Source organism: Saccopteryx bilineata, chromosome 3 (assembly GCF_036850765.1).
Source record: "Saccopteryx bilineata isolate mSacBil1 chromosome 3, mSacBil1_pri_phased_curated, whole genome shotgun sequence".
NCBI classification, from domain to species: domain Eukaryota; kingdom Metazoa; phylum Chordata; class Mammalia; order Chiroptera; family Emballonuridae; genus Saccopteryx; species Saccopteryx bilineata.
Genome location: NC_089492.1, coordinates 292,513,678 through 292,526,062, shown reverse-complemented (window position 1 = coordinate 292,526,062; position 12,385 = coordinate 292,513,678). Strand labels below are relative to the sequence as shown.

The window sequence follows — 12,385 nt, the reverse complement described above, 5'->3', positions numbered from 1 at the left end:
GCCCCCCCCCCCTCTAAATTTGGTCCCCCATCCTTTCTGTAGTCTCTCACCTCTTCTGCTCCTCCCTGCAGGACAGGTGTCCACACCCACAGCCCCTACCCAGGGACACCTAGTCCCGAGCCCCTTGGGGAGGACACCTGCCAAATCCTGAGGCCTGCCATTACTTACAGCATGGCTGAGGGAGCAGTTGGGACAGGATTCTGGGGGCTGCCAGAACAGAGCACCATCTCCCATGTATGCTGAGGGCACTTGCTAGGTATCCATGGACTCTGGAGGACCCAGCCCACCTATTTCAGTGTTCTGAGTTGGTTACAAAGAACCAACTAATAAAGTCACTCAACACCATTTTTAAAACAAGTCTGTTTATTTAAAGGATCTGAAAATAGTAATAAAGCTTTCAGCAACATTTAATAAATTTCCAGGATATTAACAATATGAAACATTAAGAATTTACTTCAAAAAATCCAAAGCTTTCTAGATTATCCCAACATTCATGCTACTTCAGGGCTGGGTTAATTTTTTTTTTTTTTGGCCAAACAGGTGATCTAAATTCCAAACATCCCTCTTTTGGACCTAAAGCTGGGAATTTGCATTCAGCTCCCTCTCAGCCTGCATGAGGCTGTTCCGCCAGATGGGCAGACAGGTAGCAGTGAGAGTCCACCTGCATGCTCAAAACCAGGCCAACTGGCAAGCACCACTGAGGTCCAGATGCTTAAGTGCCCTCCCAGGGATAAGAGTAGGGGACTTGTCAACACACACATGACAGCAGAGACAGTGCTCAGGCTGCAGATCCAGCTCTCTAGAGACCCCACAGAGGGTGGTGCACATGTGACCCTGGACACCTAATTAGCACAAAATTGGGGCACATGTCTCTCCAATGGGCATGGCACAGCCCTACCCATCACTCCAGATTTGATGCCCAGGGTTGGTGTTCAGCCCTTCCCTTCCTCACAATCTATTAGATGAAATGCCAAAGAGAAATCAGCATTTGAAACAGGCCCAGATTTAGGACAACTGTTGGGCAAGGGGGCCAAAGCCACATGCACAGAGAGCGTCGGCTCCTACTATGGACTCCACACAGGCTCTGGGTCCTGTGTGGCAAACACACGTGCACATGCTTGCACACACCCCAGCCAGCTGGCCAAGGGAGAGGTGACTGCTGGAATGATGGGGTGTCTTTGTACCACAGAACCCACAGGAAATGTCACCACTCCCCCCTCTGCACTAACCTATTTGTCCCAGTCTTTTTGTGATGACTGCAAAGGCCCATGGTTTTCTAATAGTCACCCCATGGTGGCCAAGCCGGACTGAACAGATGGTCCCACACATGTCACAGAACACACACAAACAAGGACTAAGGCTCCATTTCACCAAAGTACAAACCTTTCCCTCTGAAATCTTCCAACTGTGCCTAACAGAACCTGCACAAAAGCACTCTAGAGTTTTAGGAGACTCTAAAAATTATAGAATTTAAAATGCCTTCCAGGTGTGGAGGGTGCTGACCCTGACCGTGAGGAATGTGTGTGGGTCGACCTTTCACCTGGCCACTACCAGGTTCACAGGCCACTGTGACACTCTGTGGTACCTGTCACACCAAAGCAGGGGTAAAAGTCAGGGCCTGGGGACTGCGCAGGCAAAAGTGAGGGAGGAGAACCATCGCTTACCAGCCAGCAGTCACTTCCCAAGTGCTCTTCACACGTGTTCCCCTTGAGGAGATTTAGGGGAAGGTGCAAGATTAGGGAAAGCGTGTGGCTAAAGGAAGACTTTTGGCTGTGAGACATTTATTTCAACACCAAAGGATAGATCCATCCATTCTGATCCCCTCAATGTAATAGACTGATTTGTGAAGTTTCCTAACAAGGAATTACGAAGAACCCATGCAGCTCAGACCCCTGCCCGGAGATAGGCTCTGACAAAAGCAGAGTGCGATGTTGCTTTCAGACCTCTGGCTGTTGCTTACTGGGCTTATTTAGAAATGCAAAAAAAAAAAAAAAAAGTCTCATTTAAAATGTTAAAAACGGCTGATCAGGTCGACAAAAGGCAGATTCCAGGCTCTTTCTCTGGCTCCAGACAGAAGTGACGTGACATCTGATGCCCGCCTCCACAGGCACGACTGTGGACAGCGCCCACAAGCAGCAGGCGTGTGGCTAGCCCTCCTCCTCGCCCTCCTCGTCTGTGAAGTGTGCCTGCCGCTTGCGCACGTTCCAGTGCAGACACTGGGCCAGGCTCTCAAACCAGTCGCTCACAGGGTCTTGGACGCAGATGGAGGGGAGCGGGTAGCACGAGGTAGTGATGCTGATGCTAGGGACACAACACAGCACGCTGAGCCCAGGCACCTGCCACCCAGGCCAGTCAGGACCCTCCCCAAGGCAGCGCCCACCCTCACCATGGCTCCCCAGCCTGCCCACGGGCCCCAGTGGTACTGTTGTATGTCCTGGGACAGAGCCATGGACATGCTTAGCCCACCCCAGTCCTTGGAGAAGACCCCGGGAGGGACAGGGACAATGAGGGGACAGAGCTGACAGGTGCAGCCAGAAGGGAGCTAAACAAGTCACCGTCAACACGGCCATGCACAGCAACCTATGTGTGTGACAGGCTGCACGAAAGGCGTGGATTCCCCCGATATGACAATATGAGACAAGGACTCTTGGTGACAAGTTGTGCCTCCAGGTTGCACATGTCACCCCTGGCAGGGACTGAGGGCAGCAGACCAGCACACACCTAATTCTTCACATCCGCCTCTAGACCAGCGGCCCACCCACCTGTCTCCGTGGCGGATCTCCTGCCTCTTCCGTCCATCAAAGGACACCCACACGGTGTTCCTTGCTTCTGGTGACAGCATGATCTAAAGGCATTAAGCAGGAAAGGTATGAGCTTGCATGGGCACAGCTGGCACCTAGACCCCCACCCTGACAGGGTGGCACAGACCAGGGGGAGCACTGGAGGTGTCCACAGCACCCACTACAGGCCAAGGCCAGTTCCAGGACATGAAAGCATTATATGTCTTGCTGACATCAGCTCTGGGGGAGAGAGGACAGATGGCTGTCCAGGTGTCTGGTCTAGCTCACTGAGCTCTGTGCAGAGGCGGGCCCACCCGCCAGAGTTCATTCCTCACCTGGGGCCGCTCACCCAGTCCCCAACCAACAGGAACAGGCCCTACTCCATAAGGACAGAGAGCATGGCCGCACTCTCCCACTACAACCTTAGTGGCATGAGCCCAGTGGGCAGAGATAAAGACGGGAGGGAGGCCTTTTCTGGCACTCAGCACGGTGGGGCCCACAGCCTAGAGGCACGGGGGAACAGGGCCACCTTGGCCCAGAACTGGTGGTCAGTACTACAGGTCCCAGGCAAGGACTCAAACCAGAAAAAGTGGAGAGCATGGGTTCTGACCTTGAGCTCGACCCCTGCGGGGACCACAATGGGCCGGAATGACAGTGAATGGGGGCAGATGGGCGTGATCATCATGGCTGGCACGTTGGGGTGGATCATGGAGGCCCCAGCTGCCGCCGCATATGCCGTGCTGCCCGTCGGGGTGGAGACAATCACACCTGAGGAACAGGTCGCTGGGTCACTCTCCATGGCCCTCCACCTGGTGCGGAATTCCCAGGGTGCCCACAAGAGACCCAATGCCCACGTACCATCGCCCTGCACCGTGGTGATGAGGTGCCCGTCCAGGTAGACGTCTACATTGGACAGGTAGGAGGAGGGGCCTCTGTCAATCACCACCTCGTTCAAAACCTGGGGGTAGGAGTGGGGGAAGGGATGGTGAGGCCACTGCACAGAGGAGCCAGGTAGCGCCTCCCGGTGAGTCTGCCCCACCAGCACCTGTGTTGCTCCTGGGTTGTCTGAAAGGTCCTGAGGATGGGCTAGGGCTCCCCTTGGGTCCATCCAAAGTCCCCTCACCCTGTGCTCCTTCCCAAGGCCACAGACAGCCGGAGACAAGCCAAAGGACATGTCCACAAACCTGGTACTGCATGACCTGCTTTCCGACCTCTGTGTCCCGCTCTGAGGCCAGAACCCCATTCTCACTGACCCCATTGGGGATGGCAGTCTTCTTCCCTCTGAGCTCCTTCACGACCTTGACATTCAGCCGGCTCCGAAGAATAACAGCTGCATTTCCTGGGGGCCCAGATGGGTCATACCTCAGAGGAAGAAGCAGGGACCACCCCCCTTTCTTCTCCCAAAGTGAGAGTAATATTCTTGTCTTTTCTGAAAATCAAGTCACTGCTACTCAACACATACAGTGCCTTAAACCTATGATCTGCTCAGACCTCTCAATGTAAGGAACAAATGTCTGAACCAGTCAAAATTTAGAAGTCTGTGAATCTCTAAAAACTCAAATGTTACTATGCACATCAAACCCAAAACCAAGAGAGAAGACAGAGCCAGTTCCAGAACATTCTGACTCACCCTGTATCACCTGAGTAACTTGGGTCTGAAAGTTCTCAAAGTTGAAGGGAGTCAAGAAGCCCAGGGAGCCCAAGTGGAATGCCATAACCGGAGGCACGCTGCCCTGTTGAGTCAATGGGGACGGTCACTCAGTCTCGGGCCAGTCTACCTAAAAGTCATCCATGTCACACAACCACAAGTGCCCCAGGGTTGGTGCCTGGCAGGGACGGTGGGATGTGGCTGACGTGAAGTAACCACTGAGGTCAACAAGGCCAGGAGAAGCTCGCGTCCAGGCCCTGATCAGCAGCCTCCATGCCTGACGTCTGATGTTCCTGGCTGGAGCCTGGCCAGAAGTGACGGTCAGCTCAAAACTCAGGACGACCTCACTAGGCTTCTGTGCAAACCCTCACCTTCTGGCACAGCTCAGAGTCCCCTCCATGCCCTGGAAGGTCAGCCTACAATGCTGCCCTTGTGCCCCAGACCCCACCACGGCCCCACCCTCCCCCAGCTCAAAACCCCAGACAGAGCAGGCACACCACCTGGCCTGTTTGCAAATCTGCATCTGCATTAGATTGAGAGCACTGGACAGCTAACTGCTCAGCCCTGCAGCATGAAGTGGCATGAGACCTCACCTGAAACAGCGAGGAGGCGTACAGCAGGGTCCCGTCACCCCCCAGGCAGATGATGAAATCAATCTGGTTGGAAATGTCATCATAGTCTAGAAAGCAGAACAAGAAAAGCGTTCGCACCGCCCAGGACGGGGCAGGATGCCGGGCACTCCCGCAGGCACAGGACCAGGCAGCTTGCCTTCTCTGAAGGTGCAGAACTTCTTCTTCACTGGCCCAAAGCTGTCGTCACCCACGATGGCGGGGTCTTCTAGTACCTTCTTCTCCACATACACAAGCATGCTGTTCTCCTGGGGGCAGATGGGCGCGTCAGCCCCACCACAAACAAGGCCTGGCCATCTCCAACCCTTTGCGATTGGGGAAAACCACTTCCAGTGTCTCGGCTGCAGACCGCCTTCACTGCACAGACAGTGGTCTGAGACTATGGAGTGAGCCTCTGACTTCACTAGCCCTGGACTCAGACCCCTGGAAACCCAGGCAGGAGGCTTGCCCTGTGCCCCACTCTAGGACACCCAACACTCAAGGTGAGATCCTGCTGGCACAGAGGGAAGCAGGGAGATGACAGAGGGGACTTCCGGAGTCGCCCCCCCACCTGCTCACCTCCATCAAGTACATGCAGAGCTCCTTGAAGGGCTGTAGCAGGCTGGCGTCCCGGATCTTCTTGATGACGAGAACACTCTTTGGGGCCTTGTTCCACGTCAGTCGCTGGCTGGCTGGGTCCTGGATATGCCTTTTACGAGAAAAGGGTGTTTACATGAGAACAGGCATAGCATGTGCCTCCTCAACAGTTGTGTCGGGTCCTGCACAGGCCCCACAGCTGGGTCAGCCAAATCCACAATGGCCAGCCTCCCTCCCTCCAGGTGGGAGGTGTTCATCCCACCTGGAAGGCCCTCAGAAGCCACATCTCCCAGGCACTGGCTGCCTGACGCCCGCACGATTCACCTCCGTGGTTCCTGATCTCACACACGCTGTTCTTGAGCCCCTAAAACCACTCTCTGACAGGTCCTGGAACAAACATTACTCAGAACTGCTCCAGCAGAAACCCCAGGCCAGTGCCCTTTGCCTAATACTCGAACTCTAACCCTAACACCTCCCTGCACAAGGCAGAGGATGCCAGGCTTCCCACAGATACCCAAACCACCTACAGGGCACTGTACCCAAAGACCACTGTAGACCCTCAGGACCCAGGCTTCCTGCTGACTTGTACATGGGTGAAGTCCACGTCTATACCACTGCGTGAATAACTCAGTTGACACTTTTTAAAAAATTTTCCTAATACTTTTTTTAATTTTTATTAATTTTAATTTATTGTATTTACATGGATTCAAGTGTCCCACTGAATATAACACCCTTAACTCCCCCACAGTTGACTCTAAACTTTTACAATTAAAAACCACCTAGCTTAAAAGTCAGTAGCGCCTGACCAGGCGGTGGCACAGTGGATAGAGCATCGGACTGGGATGCAGAGGACCAAGGTTCGAGACCCCTAGGTCACCAGCTTGAGCGCAGGTTCATCTGGTTTGAGCAAAGTTCACCAGCTTAGACCCAAGGTCGCTGGCTCGAGCAAGGGGTTCCTCAGTCTGTTGAAGGCCCATGGTCAAGGCACATATGAGAAAGCAATCAATGAAAAACTAAGGTGTCACAAGGAAAAACTGATGATTGATGCTTTTCATCTCTCTCCATTCCTGTCTGTCTGTCCCTGTCTATCCTTCTCTCTGACTCTATCTGTAAAAAAAAAAAAAAAAAAAAAAAAAAAAAAAAAATCAGTCAGGATTTGGGGGCAGTGAAACTCCTCTGTGATTGTCCTGGTGAACACTTGTCATTTCACATCTGTGCAAACCACAGAATGCACAGCACCAAATCACCCTAATGTGAGGATGCCATGTCAATGCAGGTTCTCAGTTGTGACACATGCACCCTCTGTGGGAATGTCCACAGTGGGGGACAGGCTGTGCGTGAGTAGGGGCAGATGTGAAATCTCAGTACCTTCCCCTCAAATTTGTTGTGAACCTAAAACTGCTTGAATGACAGGCATATAGCACACCTGGGTGCCCCAACTCTCCCAACTGTGCATTTGCATTATGATCCTAACTTCTGATCCCCAAACTGAAAGCACAGCATAACCTGGAGTGACACGCTGAAGGCTGCATGGGATGACTGAGTCAGGAGGGCTTCCTGAAGTGAAAACTTAAACCAAAATCACACCTAATCTTTGTTTACAGGGTTCTCTTGCCTAATCACCTACTTAAGCAGTCCTCAAGATCACTTTTAACAGTAGAGGCTGGACCTGAGATGCCCAGGTAAGCTGGCCAGCTGAGCTTGGCTGCCGTTGGTGGACAGGACGAGCCTGTCAGGTGCCCCAGGCATCTTGATCTATTCCAGCGGCTCTGGAGCCTGGGCTGGGTAGCCCACAGCCTCTGGCCAGGGCACTCCTCCCGAAACAACCTCCCTTGACCTCAGGGTGCAGCTCAGATGCCACCTGAGCCTCCAACTGAGGTTCATGAGGCTAGAACACATGGATGGTGCTTGAGGGCTTGGCTGGGAATGAGCGATGGCTAATTAAGGCTGGATGGCACTTAAACCAGGATTTAAACCAGAATGTGAGTGATAGGAAAGATAGCTCTGCCTAGACCAGAAAATGTAGAAAGGACCCTCAGGCAGCTGGTGAAAGGCTACAGCGGCGTCAGTCTGGAGCCAAAAGCAGAAAGGTGTGGGAAGAGGCAAGGCGGGAGCTAACCACCAGGCAGGGCTAGGAGCAGCAGCGGCCAGGGGGCTTTGGGTTTGGAGACACCAGGGTGGGCCAGGTTACCCATGTGTCTACTTTGGACTGTGGGAGCGCCAGAGGGAACATGAGGAGTCCACAATGGACAAAACAGTGGGAGGGGCGGCAGCAAAGGCGGGATCAGAACCCAGTAACCAGACAGCACCTAGATAGGCAGAGGCACTACCATCAGAGCTGCTCTGTGCTGACCAGCCCTCAGCTTCTGCAGGGAGCAGGGCAGTCCCCTCCCTGGGATGATGCAGCACTACCCTTCACACTTTGCACAGCAGTTCCATAGGTGGCCTGGAGGTGGCAGCACAGGCAGTCACCACACCCCATGCTGAGGGGGTGGGGACAGGTGGGGGCACAAAGACCCACTGGTGAGTTAGTGGCATTAGGAGAGCTGGCACCCCTGCCCCGAGGTCTTGAAATAAATTCTGATTTTTAAAAACATTTATTGATTGACTGTAGAGAGACAGAAGAAGGGAGAGACAGAGAAAGAGAGAAGCGTTCATTTGTTGTTGCACTGAGTTATGCATCCATTGGTTGCTTCTTGTACGTGCCCTGATAAAGATCAAACCTGCAACCTTGCTATTTCAGGACGCTCTTAATGACTGAGCTAATCAGCCAGGGTCAGAATTCTGGTTGTTTTTTTGTTGTTGTTGTTGTTTTTTTACAGAGGCAGAGATAGACAGGGACAGACAGACAGGAACGGAGAGAGATGAGAAGCATCAATCATTAGTTTTTCATTGCGCGTTGCGACTTCTTAGTTGTTCATTGATTGCTTTCTCATATGTGCCTTGACCGTGGGCCTTCAGCAGACCGAGTAACCCCTTGCTGGAGCCAGCGACCTTGGGTCCAAGCTGGTGAGCTTTTTGCTCAAACCAGATGAGCCTGCGCTCAAGCTGGCGACCTTGGGGTCTCGAACCTGGGTCCTTCTGCATCCTAGTCCGACGCTCTATCCATTGCGCCACCACCTGGTCAGGCTGATTTTTTTTTTAATGTAAAGCACCAACATCAGAAAAGTCATGTTAGTTATGCCATAAGACACCAACATAGCCAGGCCACCCATGCTAATACAGCTCCCTCCCTCCGGGGTCACCAAACCACAGGGAGAAGCTGGGCGGATGGTGAGTCAATTCAAGTTCAGTGACATCGCCCTAACAGTGTCTCCTGGGGCACCATGAGCCACCCCAGGTGCATGCCCGCCCCAGGTGCACTCCCTCAGGCTGCTGCCACATGCAGATGGCGTACAAGCAGCACCTATGAGGCCAAGTCTGTCTCAAACAAGTAAACTCATATTTTTAAAAAAGCTGGTTTTACATTTTATTTGACCCACTGAATGTGTGAGAATAAAATATCTCGTTTTTCCTCCTGAAATTTTTACTGGGAGGAAAAAAAAATGCCTGGGCACACCCTGTCCCCACGCCCACGTTCTCAAAGGCACCGGAAGACCTACACTCAAGGGACTTCTCACTCCGAGCCCCTTCCACAGAACAGTGATCCCACAAGGCACACTCTCAGGGCAGGGAGCCTCCCACACACTCACATGATGGTCTGGGGGTTCTGCAGCACGCAGGCCTTTGGTCCAAAAGTGGTCACGGGGCACGGCCCGTGCAGAGAGCGGGTCCTCCTGTGAGAGAGTACAAGGATAAGTCATCAGTCAGCCAAGATGCACATGTGAAGACACAGTACAGACTACATTAGACTCTCACGAATGTTTTCATCCAAACAATGCTGTCATTTGTTCAGTGTGGTCCTGCAAGATTCTGCCCTAGTCTGCAGAGCTGATTTGAGTGCCACACGCTGTCCTGGTAGCAACAGCAATTAGAGACACTCAGGCACACCTAGAACAATCCTTAGATGAAGGCCCACCCCAAAACAGAAAAACACAGTGTTAGGGACAGGCCTGAAATCTGAATTTCATGGTGTCTGACTCAGGACCAGTGCTCCGGTCCACATGTGGCAATCAGGATCTTAGAACCATCCCTAGATTAAATTCTAATGAAGACACTCACTGAGTTGTATTGTCAATAAAGAAGATGCTAGCTGAGTGGCCCAACTTCCCAGTAACTAAAGTGACTCAGCCACAGTCAGATCACTAAACAAAGGGCACTGTGGACAGTGCGTCCTGAGACGCCGCTCAGCTGCTCTCCCACTCCTGTCCTTGGAGGTCTAGCACCAGCCCGAGCTAGGGGCCCAGGAAGTAAGGACACTCCACGTGGCAGGGTGGAGGGAGGCGTTCACCCCCCCACACACACACACAACACCAACCTCTAATGGCCTCAAGGTCCTTCTATGCACCAAAAAAACCTGCCACAAGGACAGCCAGACAGAGCTGCAGACAGCTTTTGTCTCTAAGTGCCCACCTCAGGGTTCCACGAAGACAAAACAGACTTTGCATCCTCCTTATGCAGCAAGCCCCGAAGGGCCCTGGTATCTGGTAAAGGATGACCCCCACTGTCCTCCAGGACATGCATGGAGCCACACCTGGGCTTTTGGGACAAAAAGATCTTGAAGACGGGTTTGCAGTGGATTTGTCTAAATCAGTATTTGGCTATGACTGTACATATTCTCTCTCCACCCCTGCTAACACCCACAAGCAGAGGCACCTTTGACCAGGCACCGCATGCCAGGTCTCCTGTCCTCTGTAACAAAAAGGGTGTGTTAGGCAAACCCACAGAACCAAACCCATTCCTGCTGCCAGGAGCCACCACTGCACCGTGTGGCCTGGATTGGGAGGGTCAACGAAACTCGGGAGAACAACCGTTGGGAGAAGCTGCAGCTGGCCTCCCGCACACACAGGCTAGAGCCTCTACCCAGAAATCCTCGATGCACACAATGGAGGGCCGAGGGCTCCTCCTCATCATCTGACACACTGCATGCTTTACCTGGGACTCCCCTTGCATTTCAGATGGGACCCTTACTCAGAAGCAAGGCTCGCTGTGGCAGCCTCCACTGGAGCCCTGGGCATTTACCCTTCCGGGAACCAGAGCAGCGTCCGCAGACACCATCACCGAGCTCTGCCTGGCAGGTCGCACGCTGGCTCTTAGCACTGTTACTCAAGGTCTTGTGCAAGAGCAGCACCGCCAGCCTAGGCGACGGAGGAGGAGACACTTGCCCAACCCTGAGGCTGCCCTTGGCCCTCCGCCAGCCAGGTGCTGAGCTGTGGCCACACGCCTCCACATCCACAGTGAGTGGGCACCACTGAGGACAGAGCCGGAGCAGCACCATGCGTATGTGGCTGGGAAGACGTGCCCACCCACCCACAACCTCCTGCAGGGACCTGCACAGTCCAGTCCACAGGCACCAACACAGCCCTGACAGGGACCTCGTCACAGTCTTTGTGAGCCCAGCACGGAACCTAGCGGCCAAGCAAGTGGCGGGCCATGGGGGCCTCCATACCTGAACTCTTTGGTGCTGGCCAGGCCGGGAGAGGCAGACAGGCTGCGGGACTTGGCTCGACCCCGAATGGGGTGGCCCGGCACCACATCCTCATCCCCATGGCACGCAGTGCAGCGGTAGGACGGGTCTGCACTTAGCCCCTTCCTCACGTTGACCTTCTCTGGCTCCATCTCCATCAGTGATAAACGAGGACTTCGGTCACAAGAACGCTGATCCCTTAATTTAACAAAATAAAGCAAGTAAGTGAACGCACACAGAATCATGTCTATATTCACAAATGCATCTGCTCCGTCAAGGGAATGGCTGAAGTCCGCTTACCAAAGGACTTTGAAAACAGCCTGTTTCCACCCAAAGATATTTATGAACTCAAGAATCTATTTGTGGTTTTTATAGCCTGGGCCGGATAGCTCAGGTGGTTAGAGCATCATCCCGAAGCACAGAGGGTGCCAGTTCTATCCCCAGTCAGGCACATACAGAAATAGAGAAATGTTTCTGTCTCACGCTCACTCTTTCCCTTCTTCTCTCTCTAAAATCAATAAATTAAAAATAAAAAAAAGAATCTGTGGTTTTTAATGAACCTACAGGAGCTAAAAGTCAAATGATAAAACCCACCATGCTAGAGGGGTGGCATTTCTCACATGGACCAGGCGGGGAAGACAGTTCATGGAGACTCGGATGCCTCTCGTCCAGAAAAGCTGAGTAAATGTGACTAATGAGAGCGACCAGCAGGTACACAATGGACTCCACGCCCTGCAAACATAGCCTGCACTTTTTGTCCAGTGCCAATAAAATAGTCACACAAACTGACCTACTTAAGCCTCAAAGACAGCTTCAACTTCTGAAAATGAGTGAAGGCGAAACTTATCTTCCAAGTGCAACACAATAAAACCAGCAACAAAAGCAGAAACAAAAACAATCCTCCAACCCTGGGAATGTTGGGACTCTCTTTTAACCCACTTGGAGCTCAACGTGGACATGAACACCAGAGTTACAGAAAAAGAAAGAAACAGTATCAACAGGAAACCAAAGACTGTGCCGCCCAGTTGGCCCTGCTGAAATTTTTTTTTTTTAAGTTTCCCATTGATTTGAAAGAAAGAACGAGAGAGAGACAAAAGGAAAGGAACAAGGAGAGAGAAATAAAGCAGGGGCAGGGGACAAAGAGAGCAAGGGAGAAAGAAAGAGGGAGAAAGAAGGAGAGAAAGGG

General features: G+C 52.6%; 1 protein-coding gene across 3 annotated transcripts in view; it reads right to left on the bottom strand.

Annotated features, from left to right (window-relative positions):
- Nucleotides 1-345: 345 nt before the first annotated feature.
- NADK (NAD kinase) overlaps nt 346-12,385 on the bottom strand; it is a 30,912-nt gene continuing 18,872 nt past the window's right edge. For 2 of the 3 annotated variants that reach the window (XM_066270676.1, XM_066270674.1), the window contains exons 2-12: nt 11,182-11,397; nt 9,326-9,409; nt 5,616-5,745; nt 5,197-5,305; nt 5,022-5,107; nt 4,411-4,513; nt 3,965-4,119; nt 3,639-3,738; nt 3,391-3,548; nt 2,763-2,845; nt 346-2,301 (exon numbers count right to left, since the gene is read on the bottom strand). In XM_066270676.1, the coding sequence (XP_066126773.1) occupies nt 2,148-2,301; nt 2,763-2,845; nt 3,391-3,548; nt 3,639-3,738; nt 3,965-4,119; nt 4,411-4,513; nt 5,022-5,107; nt 5,197-5,305; nt 5,616-5,745; nt 9,326-9,409; nt 11,182-11,357 (1,338 nt within the window). In that variant the 5' untranslated portion in view covers nt 11,358-11,397 and the 3' untranslated portion in view covers nt 346-2,147. The remainder of the gene's footprint in view (nt 2,302-2,762; nt 2,846-3,390; nt 3,549-3,638; nt 3,739-3,964; nt 4,120-4,410; nt 4,514-5,021; nt 5,108-5,196; nt 5,306-5,615; nt 5,746-9,325; nt 9,410-11,181; nt 11,398-12,385) is intronic. The other variant, XM_066270675.1, reaches the window with a different exon arrangement.